At 40.2% G+C, this 22,192-nt stretch overlaps 2 protein-coding genes across 5 annotated transcripts; one reads left to right on the plus strand and one right to left on the minus strand.

Annotated features, from left to right (window-relative positions):
• The first annotated feature begins 384 nt into the window (after nucleotides 1–384).
• LOC108062485 (uncharacterized) lies at nucleotides 385–1,510 on the plus strand. Of its 4 annotated transcripts, none has more exons than XM_070213101.1 (4): nucleotides 385–606; nucleotides 664–871; nucleotides 943–1,065; nucleotides 1,135–1,510. In XM_070213101.1, the coding sequence occupies exons 3-4, from the start codon at nucleotides 1,038–1,040 to the stop codon at nucleotides 1,455–1,457; spliced, it is 351 nt and encodes a 116-aa protein (XP_070069202.1). In that variant the 5' UTR covers nucleotides 385–606; nucleotides 664–871; nucleotides 943–1,037; the 3' UTR covers nucleotides 1,458–1,510. The 4 variants fall into 4 exon arrangements, with proteins under 4 accessions (XP_070069202.1, XP_044249573.1, XP_044249574.1 ...); XM_044393638.2 differs by having other exon boundaries at nucleotides 655–871; nucleotides 938–1,065; nucleotides 1,135–1,508; XM_044393639.2 differs by having other exon boundaries at nucleotides 938–1,065; nucleotides 1,135–1,506.
• On the minus strand, nucleotides 1,506–3,080 carry LOC138912376 (putative nuclease HARBI1). The gene is made up of 4 exons (XM_070213100.1): nucleotides 2,758–3,080; nucleotides 2,311–2,710; nucleotides 2,142–2,244; nucleotides 1,506–2,082 (listed from the first exon to the last, which is right to left on the minus strand). The coding sequence occupies exons 1-4, from the start codon at nucleotides 2,935–2,937 to the stop codon at nucleotides 1,536–1,538; spliced, it is 1,230 nt and encodes a 409-aa protein (XP_070069201.1). The 5' UTR covers nucleotides 2,938–3,080; the 3' UTR covers nucleotides 1,506–1,535.
• Nucleotides 3,081–22,192: the final 19,112 nt, after the last annotated feature.

Raw genomic sequence — 22,192 nt, forward strand, 5'->3', positions numbered from 1 at the left:
ACGGTATTGGTGTACTCGAAGTGCCCAGCGGTGCGACTCATAAATTTAAATTTGATGTGCCACTCTCTTCAGTAAGTGCCGAGCTTGCTGGAATCCAAATAGCATGTGAGATTTTGCACAGATCCAAGTACAAAATTGTAGTTATAATTTGTGATTGCCTGGGTGCCGTTAGCTTAATAAAAAACAAAAAGTCTTTGGCGTACATGGTACAAGAAACAACATGGTACATGCACAAGTTAATCGAAGATTTGGAGGTAGAATTAGTTTGGGTACCTGGCCACAAAGGCATTAACATAAATAAACAGACTGATAGTATTGCTAAAATAGCCGTACATAAAGGGGTAGAAATTGACATAAGTCTCAACATCAAAGATGCTTTAATACCCCATTCCCACAGAGCACCATCCACCTTCCCCCATCTCTTTGACGGATGTTCCAAAGGAATTTTCTATTCAAAAATTATTCCAGTTATTCCCCCATCCACAACTATCGTTCCAAATCCAACCGTTCCTAGGCGATATTAAGCCGATAGTTTTCCAAATTTTGACACTGTCAGTGAAAAAAAAAAATAACGACGAAAAATCAGGAAAATGGAAGCAGAAGCTGGTAGGTCAATATTATTTTGATAATATTTATGTGTAATAATACTTGTAGCCAACACAGAAAGAACTACCACGGGAAGGTTAAAGTGGACCACAAACATGGAATGTCTCCTGGTTGATTTGTGGCAGGACAGCATTGCTGAATTGCGCGGTCCTAGAAAAAACTCGCATATATACTTGGAGATGGCCCAATCCATGAAAGAGGCTGGGTTCAATATTTCTTTCCGAGATGTCAGGACCAAGCTTGAAAATATGACCAAGAAGTACAGGTAATAAGTAAAATTACTTTGCAAATATTGGCAACAATGAAATATAATATCCTTTTCACTTTGAAGATTAGAAAAAAATAAAATAGGTCCAAGCGGCGGAACTCCTTCTTCCTGGCAGCATTTCGACAAGGTGCACTCATTTCTCGGCCCGTTTCGCATACACAGCATGGAGGCGAATACTTTGGACAACGAGAGTATGTTAGCAGATTAATATATTTATTTGCTTTTTTATTTATTAATTAAATAAACTGTGTTCATTGCAGATGTTGAGGAATACTTAGAGGAGACCATTGAACTAAACCCCGAGAATTCCGAATCGCCAAGCTGTAGCGCTCGTGGGATCTCTACCACCACATCAGAAATATCTGTAATCTCTGCCAGCGGTGCCTCTTCTGCAAAGCGGGCAAAGCAAGACCATCTTGCCGAGCTTGTAGAGGTCGCTCGGGACAGACTAGAGCTCACAAGGGAGCAGCAGAAGTCCTACGACGAGCATCAAAAAAACCAAACCGCAATCCTTGAACGAGTTGCAAAAAGCCAGGAAAAATTCCAATCCGAACTACTTAAGTTCTTGAGAGAATCAAAATAAAATTGTATTTAAAAATTTTTTAAGTAATGAAATAAATTATTTTAATTAAATGGAAGCATAAATTTATGTCTGAATATTTTATTGGTTTCTGTTTAAACAGTAATTTGCAATAGCTGATCTTATTTGTTCAGCTGGATGGTTGAAATCTGCGGACATATTAATTTGACTTGGCTGCTCTCTTAAGTTGGTGCTTGTCAGATTCCAGTTTTCATTTATAGCGCTGTTGTGCTCATTCAGAATGTTGTGCAATATGCAACAAGCTAAAATAACCGCATTGTTCTTCTTGTATTGGCTATCAAGTCCTTTCCCTATGAAGCGAAACCTCGCCTTCAGGTGCCCAAATGCGTTTTCTACAACTCGTCTAGCCTTCGACAAATTATAATTAAAACATCGCTGTTCTGCAGACGCGGTCGTGGAAAATGGGTATGGCTTCATCAGAGTTTGGGAAAATCGAAAAGCCGAGTCTCCAATAAGAACAATGGGAACTTGTACGCCACAGATGTTCCGAGATTTTTCTCGAAGGATCGGGGTTGTAGCAATTTTCCTTGCCAGGCTAGACTTTTGAAAAATCGTGGAATCGTTGCATCGCCCTGCAGAGCCGATATTCACATAGCTAAATCTATATCTGTAATAAATTAAAAATATTTAAAATATTTATAAGATACTTAAGTGAAGGTAACTTGCCTGTAGTCTACGAGAGCAAATAGTACCGTTGAGTACCAGCCTTTGTAGTTGTGATAGTCGACTGCTTCTGCTGCTGGCGGTTTTATTTCGATGTGGCACCCATCTTAAAATATATCGTTTTTTAACACATATTTTGTATTAAGTAGATAAGTTAGAATTTATTTCTTACCAATTGCACCGATACATTGAGGAAACCCAATTTCTTCAAAACCCTTAACGCACTCCTCCACCTTTTCAGGTGTAAGGTAATTGGGAGTCATAAATTCGCTTGCAAACTCCGCGATGACTGCCCGACAAAATTCATGGAGTATTTTGCAGACAGTGTTGTGTGCAACTCCTAAAAGCCTTGCAACAGCCCGATACTCCGCAGAGGAACCTAAAGTATACAAGGCAATAGCAATCCGCTTTTCAAGAGGAATCGCGTCTCGCCAGTTGGTATTCCTCTTTCGCAAAACTTCTAGTCGACCCACCAAAAATAAAAAGGTTGCCTTCTCCATCCGAAAGCTCTCCTTAAAAAATGAGTCGCTGTTTTCGGGAACATCCTTTTCCCAAAAAGATCCATACCGCTTCTATGAATCTTAAAATAAAACCTGCCTTATTAATTGGTATTTCTTACCTTCATCCACACTCTTCTTGGCATTTTAGACTTGAAAGCTGAAAACCATCTGACCATCTCCAATTCATCTTCTTCGTCAATTGAATTGTTTGGCTGTTTGGACTTAACCGCCACCATTAGCTGCTGCAACATCAAGCTTTGTTCTTGAACCACAGTCATAATCATTGCCAAATTATCCATTCTTGCCCCTTGGAATTATAATAAATTCAATAGAATATTTGTAATTTTTTTACTAACGTCTACTATATTTGGATGGGGGATGGTAGATTATGAAAGGGGTTCTATGGGACCATGTGTTTCACATCTTTCAAAAATTCCAACCGTTCCCCCGTTACGTGCTCTGTGGGACTGGGCTATAAGGGAGATTCAAAAAATCCTACAATTCAAGTGGAATGAAGAATATAAAAATTAATGCATGATCAAGGGATCAAATCTTTTAAAGATCTTCCCAAATATTACCAAAAAACCCTGGCACCATCTTTTAAAATGGAATGTTAAAAGTATTAATATGACGAGGGGTTTCATCACAAAATAAAAGCTGTTGATACTAATTTATGTGATCTGTGTAACATTTGATTTTTAACTACCAAAAACTTATCAACATCCGCAGTAAATTTAAAATTTTTAAGTAATATAAAGCAGGGAGCGTAATCATTATCGGGGGTGTCACAGAAAACTATTCCAACCGAATTTTCCCCGAATAGCAAATCTAGGTGTCATAGACGTAATTTCTGCCAGACGTTTTAATAATATTACCCAACTATTTAAAACAACTCTAATGAATTTTATGAACTACCTGCATACTACAATTTTTATACCTACTTCGTGTTATATTTAAAAATAGGCTTTTTATAAAACCTCTCAAAAAAATTAGCTAAAAAAAATCAGCCGGAAAACCGTCTACCTGAGAGTGTTACCAATTACATTGAACATTAAAATACCAAATTTGTCCAAATTTCGGAGTTAGTTATTGAAATGTTGTGTTAACGAATTATTTATTCAAAGGTACTTTGAATTTTAGTTAAAAATGAAACTTATTTCTGGTAAAAATTTCATGGCAAACGAAGTTGTAGTTATTGAGAAATTAGTAAAAAAAGTTGGGATCACTGTCGTGAAAAATGTCCTATTTTGGCCGGGTAAAACGCCGGCTGTGAAGAAGCAGAAGACATGTAAGTAAAAAGTACAACATTTTTCTTTATTATTCATTTAAACTAATAAGCGTTGATAATTTTCAGGGGTAAACATAGGTCACCAGCGCAAGACACCATATTCTTCTGATTCATTCGCAATAATATCGACATTGCCAAAAAATTTACTCAGGGCGTCTGCATTCTTGTGACCACTGCTTGAAAGGACCTGGCTAATGACTTAAATTCCCATGGACTACCACGTAAAACCGTTTGTAAGGATCTCCTCTGCGTCCTAGCCTCTTGCAGTTTATGCCTTCGCAAGTACTCTAGAGCAGACGGCGTTTTGGTTCGCTTTTAAAATTCTTGCCAACTTTGAAATGAAAATAAATCAACGCAGCCGCGGCAAACCGCTGTTCAGGGCTGCAATATGTAGCCTGGCGGGTAATTCAAATTTTTAATTTTTTTCTTTTATTGTGTACAATATGCGCTTTAAACATATATTCTTTTTGTAATTTTGCAATTAATTGTGTTAACGAATCATTATTCAAAGTTACTTAGTTAAAAATGAAACTTATTTCTGATAAAAATTTCATGGTAAAAGAAGTTGTAGTTATTGAGAAATTACACAGGTACACAGCCAAAAATTTCCACAAACCATTTCAAGTTTTCCATGATATTTGGGTGCTCCTGAGTAAAAGTCCCATACAAAATTATTTTCCATCACCTACAGGTTCCGCGGTATAGCTAAGAATACAAAAAACCGATGTTTGCCGACATTTTGAATTACGTGGCCTATATAATTGGACCAACCTTTATTATTTTCGGTAGGACCTACTCTCAATACATCAAGGCATTCCTAAAAAATAGTCCCCATTGTGAACCATTGCCCATGTCTTTGGAATTCGACGCTAAAGTTGAAAATCCCAAAATTGTAGAGATTTTTCTGATGGAAAAACAATTCTGAGGATTAAATCTTGAATGGAAGAAATTTTAACTATTCATTGTATCTATTGTTCATTGTATGCTTTAATTTCGGTTTAAAGCGATTTCATGAGAATATTTTTTATTGGATTTATTATACTAATAAAACCGGTTTTTTTATTTCATTATCTACTCCTAAATGTTGTCAAATTTAAAAAAAGTCAAGGCATCCTACAGAATGGGAGTAAACATTTACATTTCTCTGTGTATGTTCAGTGAACGTATTTTAGTTTCTTAGTTCTAGAGGTTGCCATGACTTATTCAAAATTTGACAACATTTAGGAGTAGATAATGAAATAAAAAAATCGGTTTTATAAGTATAAGAAATCCAATAAAATGTTCTCATGGAAACGCTTTAAACCGAAATTAAAGCATACAATGAACAATAGATACAATGAATAGTTAAAATTACTTCCATTCAAGATTTAATCCTCAGAATTGTTTTTCCATCAGAAAAATCTCTACAATTTTGGGATTTTCAACTTTGGCGTCGAATTCCAAAGACATGTGCAATGGTTCACAATGGGGACTATTTTTTAGGAATGCCTTGATGTATTGAGAGTAGGTCCTACCGAAAATAATAAAGGTTGGTCCAATTATATAGGCCACGTAATTGAAAAAGTCGGCAAACATCGGTTTTTTGTATTCTTAGCTATACCGCGGAACCTGTAGGTGATGGAAAATAATTTTGTATGGGACTTTTACTCAGGAGCACCCAAATATCATGGAAAACTTGAAATGGTTCGTGGAAATTTCACAAAGTTTAATTTTGTGTTCCTGTGTTAGTAAAAACAGGCCGCCTTTGCAAAAAGTTGGCATCACTGTGTAAAACGCCGGCTGTGAAGAAGCAGAAGACATGTAATTAAAAAGTACAACATTTTTGTTTATTATTAATTTAAACTAATAGGCGGTGCTAATTTTTAGGGGTAAACATAGGTCACCAGCGCAAGACACCATATCGACATTTCCAAAGGATTTACTCAGGGCGTCCGCATTCTTTTGACCACTGCTGAAAGGACCTGGCCAATAAGTTAAACCGTAAAACCGCTTGTAAGGATCTCCTCTGCGTCCTAGCCTTTTGCAGTTTATGCCTTCGCAAGTACTCTAGAGCAGATGGCATTTTGGTTCGCTTTTAAAATTCTTGCCAACTTACAAATGTAAATAAACCAACGCAGCCGCGGCAAGCCGCTGTTCAGGCCTGCATTATGTAGCCTGGCGGGTCAAATTTTTAATTTTTTTCTTTTATTGTGTACAATATGCGCTTTAAACATAAATTATATTTCTAATTTTGCAAGAAAATCATTAATTACGTTTAAAACTTATTGGAAAATAGTCCAAATAAGTCAAATAAAATTCGATAATTATTGAATCAATTAAAAACACCTCTTAACGAGGTAAAAAACTAGTGACGACCGCACCTTCAACATACAAAAGTTCTGATATCAACATTTGTGACGAAAAATTATTACACTCGTCATTAAATAGACTTTCTAATCTTTTCTCATTCGGCCCGCCCTAGCAAACTATTCCAGCCTTTTTCCCTTTACAGGAATTTTCTATTGCAGCGTGACGAATGAGAAAAGATGAGAAAGTCTATTTAATGACGAGTGTAATAATTTTTCGTCACAAATGTTGATATCAGAACTTTTGTATGTTGAAGGTGCGGTCGTCACTAGTTTTTTACCTCGTTAAGAGGTGTTTTTAATTGATATCAGAAGTTTTTGTTTGTTTACATTTGCTCTCATAGGAGCTAATATATACATTTAAATTTAATTGGTCAATCATAATTTTTAAACTATTATATTTTAACAAATTAAGTTAAAAGGCGTTGAAGTATTTCAAAATACCTTTTAAACGAGGTATAGCACATGTCTTTACCTTTAGTAGTGTAGAACTTACAAACTAACGAAATTTAGCTATTTTTAGCTTTTTCCCACTAAAGTAGCGGCTTTTTCCCAAAGTCGTAGAACAAAAGATTCCTATATGGAACTCTTTAGTGCAAATTTACTGATTCCATGACCCTAAAATACAGTTCGGATACCCTCACCCAAATTCAATACTCAGGGAGCGTTAGTTGTTCGAGCTGGCAAAAGTGGCTATTTTCGTATAAAAATAACTTTTAAACGTGACTTTTTACAGTAATGTGTTATATACCAAAATTTAAGGAATCTCAAGGGCTATACAGTTTAAAGTTGTAAAGAAAATCGTTAGAGCTGTTTTTGAGAAAAATAAAAAAAAGCTAAAAAAAAAGTTTTCAAAAATTGTCTTTTGTGCATATTTTAACTATTACATTTACACAAATTGCATATAGAAGGCGTTTATAGCATTTAAAAATACCTTTCAAACGAGATGCAGCACAAGTCTGTAGCTTTAGTAGTATAGAAGTTACGGCTTTCCGAATTTTAGCTATTTATAGCTGTTTTCCCGCTAAACTAGCGAGTTTTTCCAAAAGTGGTAGAACAAAAGTTTTTTATATCGATGTCATGAACGTCATATCAAATTTTCAAAACTTAAAAAACATGTTTTGGACAAACTGACAAACTGACAAACTGACAAACTGACATACTGACAAACTGACAAACTGACAAACAGAATTAAATTTTCATTTTGGGAAGACGAAGAAAATCTTATTTTGGCTATAACTTTTGAACGGAGCGTCGGATTTTGACAAATGACCCCTCATTCGACGGGTATTTTCAAAAGGAATACAACTAAAACATTTCGAGGGGGCATTTATCCCCACCGGCCCCAACAGCTCCAAATTTCGAAATTTTCACTTTTTCACTTTCACCGCTCTCTCTCCCAAGCCAATTTATTTTCTTAGAGTCTTGGTATGCAATCCTGTTAGTTTTCGCAATACCTTTCGATAGGTGTATCATTCATTATGATCGCACCATCACAGTAGATTTTCATTTCTTCGTGTATATATAGTAGTCGCCTTCGCACACTCTCCTGGTGCGCTTCGTCACTACATGGACTGCCGTCCATAGTGATATTCGATATTTAGTATACGTTCTGTACGAAATTTTACCGGAGCGCACATCGACTTAATAAAAGAAGGTGATTTCTTTGTATAAACTTTTTAAAGCGGGGTTTTTAGTTTAAAAGAGGTATGCATAAATACAAAAAGTTGTTTCAACCTTAGGATTTTATGTCATTTATATATTAGTAAAACGATAAGGTGTTATGAACTATTCCACTTAGATCCAACCCGAAATATTGGCTGGGTGTTAGTGTGTTTTTCCACCGAGCTGTAAGCACGAGTTCGATTTCCACAGAAAATGTTTTTTAATACAAAAAGTTTTTTTGTTTTTTTTAAGCGGTTTATACAAAGAAAATTTATTTTTTTCTTTATTGGATATGGGCTTCTTGGTTCTACCTACAAGAGCACATTTAAATCTTTGTAAAATTCCGCGTAGGACGGCTGCAATCTAACTTTGAGTGATATTTCTAAGCAAAAAAATATCGCTCACAAAATAATCACTATTTCTGAGCGACATTTTTTTTCGCTTACAAAATAATCATTAAATGGATATTTTTATTTTTTATTCGAAAAAAATAATCATTATTTTCGGTCCCTCTTATAAATATCTTAATGAATTACTTACCAAAAAAGACCCGCTTCATTTAAGGGAGCTGGCAAAATTTATCAATACAGCCAATCTAAACTTTTAAGTTCTACCTGTTATTTCACCATTTATAATTGTGTATTTTCCTATAGCGTTTGGCCAATACACATTCCTGTCGAGCTCACTGCCAAGAAGTCTTTATAAACCAAATCATATACAATCACATCCTGGAGCTCCTTGCAAGCAACAGCCTGTGGTCTTCCTACAACAACGCCAAGTCAAAATATCCGGACAACCTACACATCACATAACATTCAAGAGAAAAACTCTGATTTCAAAGACATCGAAAACAGCCAACAAAACGATTATTATCGATAGCAGCTGGGTCGACGTGGGTGTATCGCGCATGCACCTTCAAACCACGAGTCCCTGTTCTAGGGATGTCAAATATTTTAAAAATATCGTATCGCTGATATATTTTCTTTCATAAAAATATCGATATATCAGATACTTTTGATATTTTTTTTTAAAGTTGCATTTCAAAATTTTAGCCGCGTAATAAGCCAACAACAAAGACTTTTGCTCTAAAATTAATGTAAAACACTAGAAAAGTATAAACAATATTGTTCGCGCCAAAGCGGCGCCCCCAGCCCCGGCCAATTTCCCCTTCCAGTTCTTCCAGATCGCTCGCATCTCGCTCTCTCGCACTGTTAAGTGTCTCCACTCCGCTCTCCAAGCGGCTCTTGGAACTTCCTCTCTGTAGTTTTCAGTTAGTTCTAATTTACAAGTGTACAAGTGAAGCCGAATAAACCGTGAAGTATTTTTTTATAACGTTTAAAAAGCGCGTTCGAATTTTCAATAGGAACTCAACCATCAACCCACCCTGCTGGAAAAACCCGCCCGCCGCCAGTTCATGGTCCTTCAGACGGATAATTCTGAAGTTTGAAGAAGTTTGAAGTACCAGCGTACAACCGGCGGATTTTTTCCAAGTTCCAAGTTTAAGATAAGTACGAATGTTCAATAATTCCATTGCCGACCAGTCAGATATTTCCCAAGAACCCAATTTTCTTATATCAGTCTGATCGGCCATTTCCATTTGTGCATACGATCGCCATATTCCGGCTTCTTTTTTCGTATTTCTATTTCCATTTTCATACGACCGCCATATTCCGGCTTCTTTTTTCGTATTGCTATTTCCATTTTCATACGACCGCCATATTCCGGCTTCTTTTTTCGTAGTGCTATTTCCATTGTCATACGACCGCCATTTTCCGGCTTCTTTTTTTCGTATTTCCCCATTTCCATATTCGGGTTCATACGGACATACAATCCAGATGCACACTTATTAATGTACGTACATATATGCCGTACATATATGGCGGACCAGCGCAACATATGTACTTAAGGTAACATACACGTACCTCCATTCGCGTTACACCCTGCGAACATTTCTACAGCGACATCTACCACACTGTCCACATTATCTCCAATTTACAAATTTATTAAAAAATTACAATTTTAAAACACACATCCATACGCCCATACATACACACATATACATAATCCTAATGCATGCTTATTAATGTACGTACATATCTACTGTTCAGTCGCAGCAATAGTTATAAGTCAGCGCTCTGAAGTATCATATATCGGGTCAAGCCATCAGCAACATTATCAATGACCCACTTATTGGCACAAGCTTATTCTGCTGAATTGTAACTATCCGGGCTTGCATAATGCATAATAACCGACACTTTTTGCTTTATACCTATTCTGTTAACCTATGCACTTTTTACCTATAAATACCGTTAAGTTTATACAATAAAATCAGTAACAATTTTGACTCCTACAATCAAGTTGTACTCATTCTGCATTCAACAGAGGCTGTCGCTCTAGTCTTCAGATCCTCATATGCAATCCTTAGTCCAACTGGTTCAAGTTCTAGTTGCGGCGACTTTAGGCAGACAGTTTATGTACTGTATGCCAGGCACCTAAGCCAATCAATAAACATTTTGGTGACCCCGACGTGATCTCACCAAGAGATCACACCATAGAACACAACGTTGGAGATATCTTCCATACAAGTCCTTTTACCCAAGTCGTCAACAAGGCGACAGATTAAGGACACCTGAGCAAAGTCGACTCAGGAAGTTGGAAGACTGGTCAACAAGGCGACCAGCTCCGTCAACGATTTGATAAAATCGTTTTTTGTGATCCCGGTAAACGGATTTAGATCATCCAATCCCGGACACATTCTCGAAGTTGTCAACAGGCGACACTTTGAAACCAGAATCAAACATTCTCAGAATACGAGAACTCAGCACCACAGTTGCTGTCATCAAACTTACCCAAATCATTCATAAGTGTTAAAAGCTTCTTAGACCATTTTCGGTTGCGAATAGGAGCGTATCCAGCTATACAAGCAAATAAAACACTCCCAACGGGTCAGAAGTTTTTAACTCAAGGTAATAAATATGAGTGACATGGAGGAACAAGCCGTCAAAGAAACACTTGACGTGCAAGAGGAGATCAGTCAAGAAATCTCCAAATTTATCATCAACTTCAAGAAAGATTCATCGGAGAGGAAATCAAGTCCGAACTATTATGAAAATAGACTAACCATTCTCGATGACACTTGGAATCGATTCACAACGAATGATCTCAAGATTCCTCAAAAGTATAGAACTACGTTATACATGAAGTTCTATAACGACTGTCGTGAGTCATACGACAAATATCGAGCTATCATACGGGACGGCATGGAACAATCAACAAGCCAAGCGGAGGTAATTCCAGACCCAACTGGTAACCCTGCAAGCATTCAGCATCCCACGATAGGGTTCCAGAAACTAATATCTGCATGTCGTCGACAAAAGGCAATATCAGATTCTATTAGGCGCGCTCTGAAAGAGTATTCAGGTACGGGAAAGAGCGTAACAAGTGATTTGATAAAATCACTATGGGCGCAAACGCAAGAGATCCATTTCTCGGTACATGAAGAATACGATGATCCAAGCAAAGGAGGATATGACATGAAATCCTTCCTGAAACTTGAAAAGGAAATTCAAGATATCTTAGGAGCAAAATCAAGCTCCTCGAGCAATGAAGATATGCATTTGCCCAGAGTCAGCATCCCCAAATTCGATGGGGATCTACTCAAATGGACTCAGTTTTTTGACTTATTTAAATGCATGGTCCATGATACTAACATGCCGACGGTACGGAAAATGTGGTACCTAAAAACCACCGTAACTGGAGAGGCTGAAAGATTGATAAGACATATCGATCTTAAGGAAGAAAATTACCTCAGCGCCTGGGGTATATTAGTCGATTCCTACAACAATCCCCGACATGTGGCAGACACGATTCTCAATCGTTTCCTGCATCAAAACACAGTTAGTGACGATTACAACTATCGAGTCTCTAGCATCATTAAAGGGACTGGGCATCGATGTATCAAGTTGGGATACAATATTGATTGCCATCATCAAGCAAAAATTGGATCTTGCAAGCAGAGCCCTATACGAGCAGTCGTTAGATGGGTCCCGAGAGTTACAGGGTCTCGACACACTGCTCAGTTTTCTGGACCAGCGCATCCGAGTTCTTGGAACAGGAAAAAAGGGACAACAATCAAGAAAGGAACAGAAGGGTCCTACATGCTCATCAGCCAGTACTGGAAAAGGACCATGCTGTCAATTTTGCAAAAGGAATCACTGGCTCTATAAATGCGATGACTTCCGCAGCAAAACAATACCCGAACGAGTTAATTGGGTACAAAAACAAAGACTGTGTGTCAACTGCTTCAGCAATGACCATAAGGCAAAGGATTGCCGTGGTCGCCCGTGTTTTAAGTGCGACAAGAAACATCATACTTTGTTGCATCTGGAAACCACATCAGGTGCATCATCCAATCAACAGTCACCTACTGTAGGTGCAGCAAGCAACAAGAATTATAACTTGCTGGCCACAGTCAAAGTATCAGTGAAGGCTAGCAATGGTCAAGTTGCTACCTTCAGAGCGCTGCTAGATTCAGGATCACAAATAAATCTGATTTCCGAACGAATGGCTTCAGTACTATCACTGAAACTTCATGGAACTTCTCTACGGATCGAGGGCATTGGAGGCAATCCAAAAACCAGTAGAGCAAGAGCAAACGTTCAAATAAAATCAATGCATAACGCCTTCACACAAGAAGTTGAAGCCTTTGTCCTACCACACATAATAGCTGATCAACCGGCGCATCAGTTAAATTCGGCAAGCCTACAAATCCCAAGCAATATAGCTCTAGCCGATCCAAATTTCGATAAGCCAGGAAAGATTGACATGCTTATCGGAGCAGACCACTACTATTCATTGCTGCTGCCAAACTAGTCTATACTAAAGACAGGAGGACCAGTTCTTCAGAATACAAAACTTGGATGGATCATTGCCGGACGGATCTCCTCGGATCACGATTCAGCGGCGGTTTGTGCCGCCGCAGCTACAGACGAAGAAGTTGACACACTATTGGAACGATTCTGGACTCTAGAAAATCTTGAAACCGAGGAAAGGCATCGATCACCAATAGAGGCTCATTGCGAAATGCACTTCGTAGGAAACTTGGGAGTGGCAAAGGATGGCAAATTTGTTGTGAAACTCCCATTTTCTGAACAGTCTTCAGCCCTGGGGGCATCACAGAAAACAGCCACGAATAGATTTCTGGCTCTAGAAAGAAGAACGTCACCTGAAGTCTGGAAAGGCTATGTGGACTTTATGGATGAATACGAAGCACTCGGACACATGAAACAAGTGCATCAAACAGATATACCCGCTAATCACTACTTCATTCCACACCACTGTGTGCTAAAGCCGGAAAGCAGTACAACAAAGTTGAGGGTAGTATTCGACGCTTCATGCAAAACCACCAGCAACAAGTCTTTGAACGACATACTCTATGCTGGACCCACGGTGCAAAGCGAGCTATTTGCAATTCTATTACGCTTCCGCACTCATAAATACGTGTTTACAGCGGACATAGAGAAAATGTATCCGCAGGTGTGGATACACCCTGACGATCAATATCATCAACTAATCGTCTGGAGAATGAATCCATCAGATGATCTTAAATATTATCGGCTCAAAACCGTAACATACGGTACAACGTCAGCCCCATTCCTAGCAACAAAATGCTTAGATTACTTGTCCAAGAAGGCAAAGGATCAATTCCCGCTTGGATCGTCTGTTTTAAAGCACGATTTCTACGTAGATGACTGTCTCACTGGAGCAAACAGCGTTGCGGAAGCAGTCCAAATTCAAAAGGAATTAAATAAAATACTGTTACCATCCGGTTTCAAGCTCCGAAAATGGTGCTCCAATAATGGGCAAATTCTAACAGACGTTCCCGAAGCAGACACCATCAAAACCGTCAAGCTAGACGAAACATTGAAACACTACAGTGTCAAGACGTTGGGTTTGGTATGGATGCCACAAAGGGATCAACTGTGTGGGCGATCCCAGAAAAGCGAGGCGTCAATCATCACCAAACGCGTGGTAAGTTCCGAGTCAGCACAAATTTTTGACCCACTTGGATTATTTGCCCCCGTGGTAGTAAAGGCAAAAATATTTATGCAAACGCTTTGGGCGCTGAACCTGAGTTGGGACGATGAGCTCCCTCAAGAACTTCAAAATGATTGGAAGAACTATCGATCGGATCTCCAAGCATTAAACAGTATGCAAATTCCTAGGCACATCTATAATGGAAAGGTTCCAGTCCATCAAGAAGTACACACATTTGTGGATGCATCAGAGCGTGCGTACGGAGCAGCAGTGTATATAAGAGCTACCTACAAAAACAATCAAATTTCGGTACGACTTCTTTGCTCCAAGTCACGAGTGGCTCCATCCGCGAAAGAAACTTTGCCTCGCCTTGAACTATGTGCTGCGCTGTTGGGCGCGGAACTAACACACAGAGTAAGAAAGGATTTGCGATTACCGATCGAGAAGGCGTCTGGATACTTCTGGACTGACTCAACTGTAGTTTTGTCCTGGATAAACGCATCGTCGGCCGCATACCACACGTTCGTCTCGAATCGGATAGCAAAAATCCAAGCTGTCTCAGATCCATCTCAGTGGCGACATGTGTCCTCGGCAAACAATCCAGCAGATGTGCTATCAAGAGGAATTGCAGCCAGCAAATTATCAGAACATACCCTCTGGCTGTATGGACCACTTTTTCTACACGGTTCAAGTGACAAATGGATCAAGAGGCCCATAATCGGTCTAAGTGATCTTGAACGGCGAACAAAACAAGTGAGTCTTCCAGCATGTCAGGGTCAGACAGGGGAAGAACTCTATAATTGCAAGCATAGCAATAGTTTTCGAAAGCTACAAAGAATTGTGGCATATATGATGCGTTTCTGTTACAAAAGAAACAGATCAAGTACAACCACCCTATGCATCGGTGAACTAACTCACGCTCGTACTATCATACTGCGCACCATTCAGAAAATTGACTTCGCATGTGAGTACAAGCAACTTGTTGCCCACAAGGCCGTGGACAAAAAGAGCGCTCTCGTCTCTCTATTCCCCATGATCGGCAAGGATAGCCTCATCAGAGTCGGAGGGAGATTAGAAGAATCTAAACTCCCGTATAACGCAAAGCATCAAATCTTGCTTCCTTACAATGATCCAATAGTAAGAATGCTGTTGCGAGAAATGCATGAAGAGAACATGCATTGCGGTGCTCAGGCGTTAAGAGCCATTGCCAGACAGCAATATTGGATTATCAATGATAAAACAATGGCGAGGAGCATTATACATTGTTGTGTCAAGTGTACAAAGGCACGGCCCAAACTAATGCAACAAATCATGGGCAATCTGCCAGTCGACCGAGTAACACAAGCTCGACCATTCTTTAATTCTGGTGTTGATTACTGCGGGCCAATTTGGATTCACCATAAACTCCGTGGAAAGAGACCAGACAAGGCGTATATTGCAGTTTTCTGCTGTTTCGCTACGAAGGCAGTACATCTAGAGTTGGTAAGCGACCTAACAACAGATGCATTCTTAGGTGCTCTTCGACGTTTCTTGAGTCGACGTGGAAGGTGTCAGACCATCCACTGCGATAATGCAACCAACTTCGTCGGCGCCAACAATAAACTAAAGGCCTTAGAGGAAGCGATCTTCACGGATAAGGCACAAGCCCAGATCATCCACCATTGCAATCAGAGACAGGTGGATTTTAAGTTCATACCGCCCCGAGCTCCATCGTTCGGCGGGCTGTGGGAGGCTGCAGTAAAATCTGCGAAACGGTTACTAGTATCAGTCACAGCCACCGCATCATTGACGTTTGAGGAGCTTAACACTGTAATAGTGGAAGTCGAAGCAATTCTTAATTCTCGACCTATTACACCCATGTCGTCTGATCCTACGGATGTGTCTGCATTAACCCCAGGCCATTTTCTGATTGGTGAGCCACTAACGGCCCCACCCGATGTAAATCTCTCCCCAACCAACAAAACGTTGGTAAAAAGATGGGAATTAGTGTCCAGACTTAAGCACGCATTCTAGAAGCAGTGGTCAATGGAATACCTTCAAGAGCTTCAAACGCGCAACAAATGGAAGACAATGTCGCAGAACGTCAAAGAAGGGCTACTTGTATTAATAAAAGAAGATAACCTGCCGGTGATGAGTTGGCCGATGGGAAAAATAGTAAAGACATATCCTGGCAAAGATAATTACGTACGTGTAGTAGACGTAAAAATTGGTTCTCGCGTAGTTCAGCGACCAATCACACGGCTTGCCCCGCTTCTTAAAGAAGAAGTATCGACAAAGCGGTCTAACATTTCCATCGAAGGAGCAATAGTTTCAGAAGAGATCCCAAAAAGGAAGAAAGTAAAAATTCCAGTTCTACCAACGTTACTAGCAATGCTACTGATTCTTCCGCTCGCAGTGGGACAGTCAACAAGTGTAACTCAGTTCGCCAATCAGCCCGGAATATTCTATGAACGACTCGGCACTGCAAGAACGGCAGTTTCGGAATGGACCATCATTGCGTATTATGATTTGAAACCGTATTGGAGCGATATGAACATATTGTCCACTGGGATTAAGGAACTCAGGCACAAGTGTTCTGAGCTCCATAACGAAAACGCATGCAACTCGATAGTTACGCATTTTCAACATGTATATGAAGAGCTACATGAAGGAAGTTATCTGATCAACCATTCCCGGCAGCGAAGATCACCACTCGATGTAGTAGGTACCGTGGCTAACTCACTATTTGGTGTACTTGACGCCAGGTATGCAGACGACATGGCCAAGGTTATCAATGAGGTGAAATCCAAAGAAGATGTGTTGATGATGCTGCTTAAGAATCAAACATCGATCTTGGATTCTACTATAAACATAGTCAGGAAAAGCAAGTCATCCACTGATAACCGCATCAGAAATTTGGAGCAGCAACTTGCAACCATCAACAAGGAACGAGGCAGATATCAAGGCGACCACTTACAGCAAGCATTTGTGATCTTAACTGCCCAGCTAACGCTGTTGGCTACTGGAATGCAGCGGATGCAAGCGGAAATTGCCAGCGTTCTTACCGACGTTCGTCATCGAACCATCAGTCCTATGCTGGTAACTCCTAAGCAGCTAAGAGACCAATGAGACAAAATTCGGGATCATCTACTTCCGGATCAGATGTTGCCGGTCTCGTCGGAGAATGTAATGGAACTCTATAAAATCATGCGCGCCGAGGGAACTACAACTACAGATCATGTTATATTCAAAATGACAGTGCCTCTGGTATCAACAGCACAGCAGGAAGTCTTCAGCATCATCCCCATCCCAACGTGGCACTCAGGAGGCTGGAATCGTTTTGACATTAAGACACCTATCATCGCTGTAAATTCCCATAGAGATCAATTCATTGGTCTTACTGAGGATGAGTTCGAGCAATGTCTAGTAGTATCCAACAACGAACACATTTGCTTTAACCATCAAGCCGCATTCAACACTGAAAATTGATGTGAATTTCAGCTATTCACCAACAAATCTGAAACACTCTGTGAGATTATTAAGTCGAAAGCAGACTTGATTTGGTTAAGAACGCATCAACGAAACAGATGGATGTTTGCGACCCACAACCAAATAGAACTTCAAGCTGTATGCAAGGGCGTGCCATCCACCATTCACCTTAATGGATCGGGTTTATTATCTCTGTCCTCAGGCTGCACCGCACGAAACGTGAACATCAGCATTAGCACATTCAGCACGATGATCACCGAATCACATTTAGCGTACATACGTTTTGGCAATATAACAACGCCCGATGTGGAAGACACATCAGAATCAGCTCGAGAGACTGCAACCCAACCATCTGAATCAGACGAACTGGATCGTCTACAACAAAGGCTGGCTAAGCTAAAGGATACAGCATGGTCAAATCAATTGACCACTGTGCAGCATCATCAAGTAGCCACGTATGCTGCGTTAGCAATATCAATAATATTGATCATTGCATATAGTCTCAGAAGGCGATTCGTCAACTGGAAGCCACGACAGCCAACCTGCACCAACCAAGAGAACGACGAGCAGCCATCACCTGAACCTACCCCACGGAGTTTTGCGTTCAGCATTAGCGATGGTTGAACACTTGTTCAACGGCCGGGAGAATGTTCAGTCGCAGCAATAGTTATAAGTCAGCGCTCTGAAGTATCATATATCGGGTCAAGCCGTCAGCAACATTATCAATGACCCACTTATTGGCACAAGCTTATTCTGCTGAATTGTAACTATCCGGGCTTGCATAATGCATAATAACCGACACTTTTTGCTTTATACCTATTCTGTTAACCTATGCACTTTTTACCTATAAATACCGTTAAGTTTATATAATAAAATCAGTAACAATTTTGACTCCTACAATCAAGTTGTACTCATTCTGCATTCAACAGAGGCTGTCGCTCTAGTCTTCAGATCCTCATATGCAATCCTTAGTCCAACTGGTTCAAGTTCTAGTTGCGGCGACTTTAGGCAGACAGCTTATGTACTGTATGCCAGGCACCTAAGCCAATCAATAAACATACATACAATAAACATACATATCCATTTCAACGTATGTACATAAGGGAAAAGTCACGTAACGTAACGTAAGGCAACGTAAGCACGATAACACGTACGTTCCTTCGCGGTACACCCAACAAACATTTCCAAATCGACATTTAAAATACAGCCCACATCATTTATAATTTCCGAGTATAAAATATACAATTTATACACATATTTCCGAGCTCCCACAAACACATATATCCACAAATTAAAACCATATAAACCTGATGTACGTCAAAATAGCGTCGACCAGTTAGCAACGAAAGTGGAACGGTGGAATGTGGAACACTGGGGCCATTTTTAATTTTTAATTTTCTCGCTATTTGGGGGCTGAATTGAAAATGTTTGATGCAAAATTGTTTAGAATTAAAATATCTATCGATCTATATAGGTTGGGGCCAAATCCGAGGTCTACAAGTTGGCACAACCTCTGTGAGAGCTGTATTAATTATTTAAAGTTTGCATAGATTGATGGTTTATGTCATGGCTCCGCACGCTGTCTCAGTGTGACCGCGTGGAAAAAAACCATAATTGAAATGACTTGAATTTCTCGAAATCTGTGGGTTTGATTTCGCTGAAATTAAGAAAGAAATTACTTATAATGATGCCCCTTCTACTGATAAACCGTGCAAGTTGGCACAACCTCTGTGAGAGCTGTATTAATTACTTAAAGTTTGCACAGAAAATGTATGGATATTAACATGGTTGATGTCATGGCTGTAAGGTGGTCTCGCTGGCGCAGTCAGCGGGAAGCGGCCAATTTCAAAATTTGACCATTTAACCCGCACACTGTAAAGCAATTTTCCCGAAAACTGTGAATTTAATTTTCATGAAATTTTCACAAAACGTTCTTAGGAGGATCCCCAATCTGCCCATTTACCGTGCATGTTGGCACAACCTCTATGAGTGGAGCCCCAGACAAATTAATTTTTGGCCCCCTTTTTTGTATGGGAAAAATCCGAGGTTGGTTCACTGTTAGGCGTTTTACTCAAAATCTGTGGGTTTGATTTTGATGAAACTTTCAGACAAGAAGCTCGAATTAACGCCTAATAACCTGGTTTAGCGTGCATATTGGCACAACCTCTGTGAGGGGAGCAGTTAACCAAATGGTGGATACCCAATTTTTTAAATGCATTTTTGAAAAACTTGCAAACCTCGGATTTGGCCCCAACCTATATAGATCGATAGATATTTTAATTCTAAACAATTTTGCATCAAACATTTTTCAATTCAGCCCCCAAATAGCGAGAAAATTAAAAATTAAAAATGGCCCCAGTGTTCCACATTCCACCGTTCCACTTTCGTTGCTAACTGGTCGACGCTATTTTGACGTACATATAAACCTGATGCTTGCTGATTAAGATAAATATATTAATATATGTATAATTATATAAATTGTACACTATACAAAATAACTGGTTTCCACTGAACACAATTTATTATATATTGCAAAATTACCAAAAATAACCTGTTTCCACCGAACCCATCACCACGATACGCACACACCGTCGGCTAACAACCATTAAAAATAAAAAAAAATAAATACTTTTTTTGTGAAAGCCGAGACGATGCGCGTTATAGATATATTTTCCGCTCATTTTCACAACCAATTGCAAATATCTTGCAGAATATTTGTTCCAAATCAGCGTTATTTTCCTCGCACATAAAAATAGTTGTTCCGAAAACTGTACTGGTGTTCCGTTTACACATATTCCACAAGTGGACCGGAGCTTCAACGCTAATAGTAAACACAAGCGGACCGCTTGCAATCTATACCGAGGACCCTGAAGCGCCACTGCGATATATTAATTTTATTTGGTTTTTTTTTAAACAAAATCAAATACATTCCATACGATTTTTGTCGCCTCGCTCCACTATACATTGACATTGTTAACATTCAGCTGTTAGGATTTTCGAAATTTTGGGGCCGCACCTGTATCTTCCGGAAGTTATCCATTTCGTCGATCCTTTTCTTTACGAATCAATCCCGGTGATCCGCAACAGCGTGACCACATTCCAGGACAGACTTTTCTGGAATGCCAGGAGACAAAACAAAGTTATCAGTTCCGTCTGCAAATAAAACGCGATCGCTATCCGCATCTCCTCGCGCGCGCACCCCAAGCCCAGTAGCCCCAAGACCGATATCGAAGGCAAAATGCGAGACTTCACTAGCCAGCCAAGCAGGCGACAAGAAGTTGTCTGTTCCTACGATCGACCAGAAACGATTGTCTCTGAGTCCGCTCACGTCTAAGGTTAGGTCACAAATTCAGACCAAGTCCGTAAAGTCGCTAGCAACTCGTTCTCAGGCAAAAATGAGTAACGAAATTGCAGTTGCAGCCCTCCCGCGGTTTATCACGGTGGCCGACCGTATGAGCCATTTCAGAGCGACCATAGAACTCCAGGAGCAGCAGCTCCGTCCGTCCACACCTGCAAAGTCCGAAAAGAACAAGTCCGTTCACTCTGGGACAAAGCCGAGAAGGAATTTGAAGCGTGTCTAGACACGATTTCCAGCCTTACGACTGACGAGGCGGCGGATATTTTGGCGACTCTGCACCGAAAATTTGAATATTGCTATTCGGTGTACCAAGAGCTATCGGTTCAGCTCAGCGAGTTAATTGACCGAGCCAGTTCACAGCAACCGTTGTCGAGCACCGACAATCAGTCCGCGTACATTCCGTCTGGGTGCCGGTTGCCTCCATGTGATACAGAAGTATTCGAGGGAGACTATCTCAAAAGGCCATCCATTTGGAACCCACCTCCGACCTTACAACTGAGAAGTTTCTAGCAGCGTCTGCGCGATTTGTAGCTAGAAGAGGTTGTCCTCAGCGGGTCCATTCGGACAACGGCAAAACCTTTGGTGGTGCCTCAAGTCTTTTTTCCCGTGACTTTACGCAAGCACTAAAGGAGTCAGTGACTGATGCGTACAGCCATCAGGCACTCGTGTGGCGTTTCATACCCCCAGGAGCTCCTCATATGGGAGGCCTGTGGGAGGCAGGAGTAAAGAGTTTTAAAACGCTGTTTTAAAATTCAAGTCCGCTCGCAAGTATACATTCGAAGAGCTTTCCACGCTTCTGGCAAAGATTGAAGCCTGCACTAATTCCAGACAACTCTCTCCAATGTCAGAGGACCCGACAGACTTGCTGGCACTGACGCCAGGGCATTTTCTGATCGGGGGTCCGTTGCTTTCCACGGCGGAGCCTGAAATTAAAGGCGAAGCCAAATCAATTATAAATCGATGGCAACGTCTCAAGGCCCAGCATCAACAATTTAGTTCGCGATGGAAAGAAGAGTATCTAAACGAACTCCACAAGCGCAACAAGTGGCTAAGTCCGTCCAGAAATCTGCAAGTCGACGATATGGTAGTCATCAAGGACGATAACTTGCCATCAAATGACTGGCGGCTCGGCAGAATCGTATCTGCTAGCCCAGGAGCTGATACTAGAGTACGCGTCGTAGATATTCTTTCTTCTCGTGGAACCATCCAACGTCCTATCCACAAACTAGTACTTCTTCCTATGGAGGACAAGGCAATCTCCGCACTTCCGCAATAATAACTTCTGTCCTCATTCTAGTACTTCTTCCTATGGAGGCCAAGGCAACCTCCGCTTTCCAAAAATAGTGCCTTCTGTCCTTATGTTTCAAAATCCGTTCAGAATTGATACTAAATTC

The sequence above is a fragment of the Drosophila takahashii genome, chromosome 2R (assembly GCF_030179915.1).
Source record: "Drosophila takahashii strain IR98-3 E-12201 chromosome 2R, DtakHiC1v2, whole genome shotgun sequence".
Taxonomy (NCBI): Eukaryota; Metazoa; Arthropoda; class Insecta; order Diptera; family Drosophilidae; genus Drosophila; species Drosophila takahashii.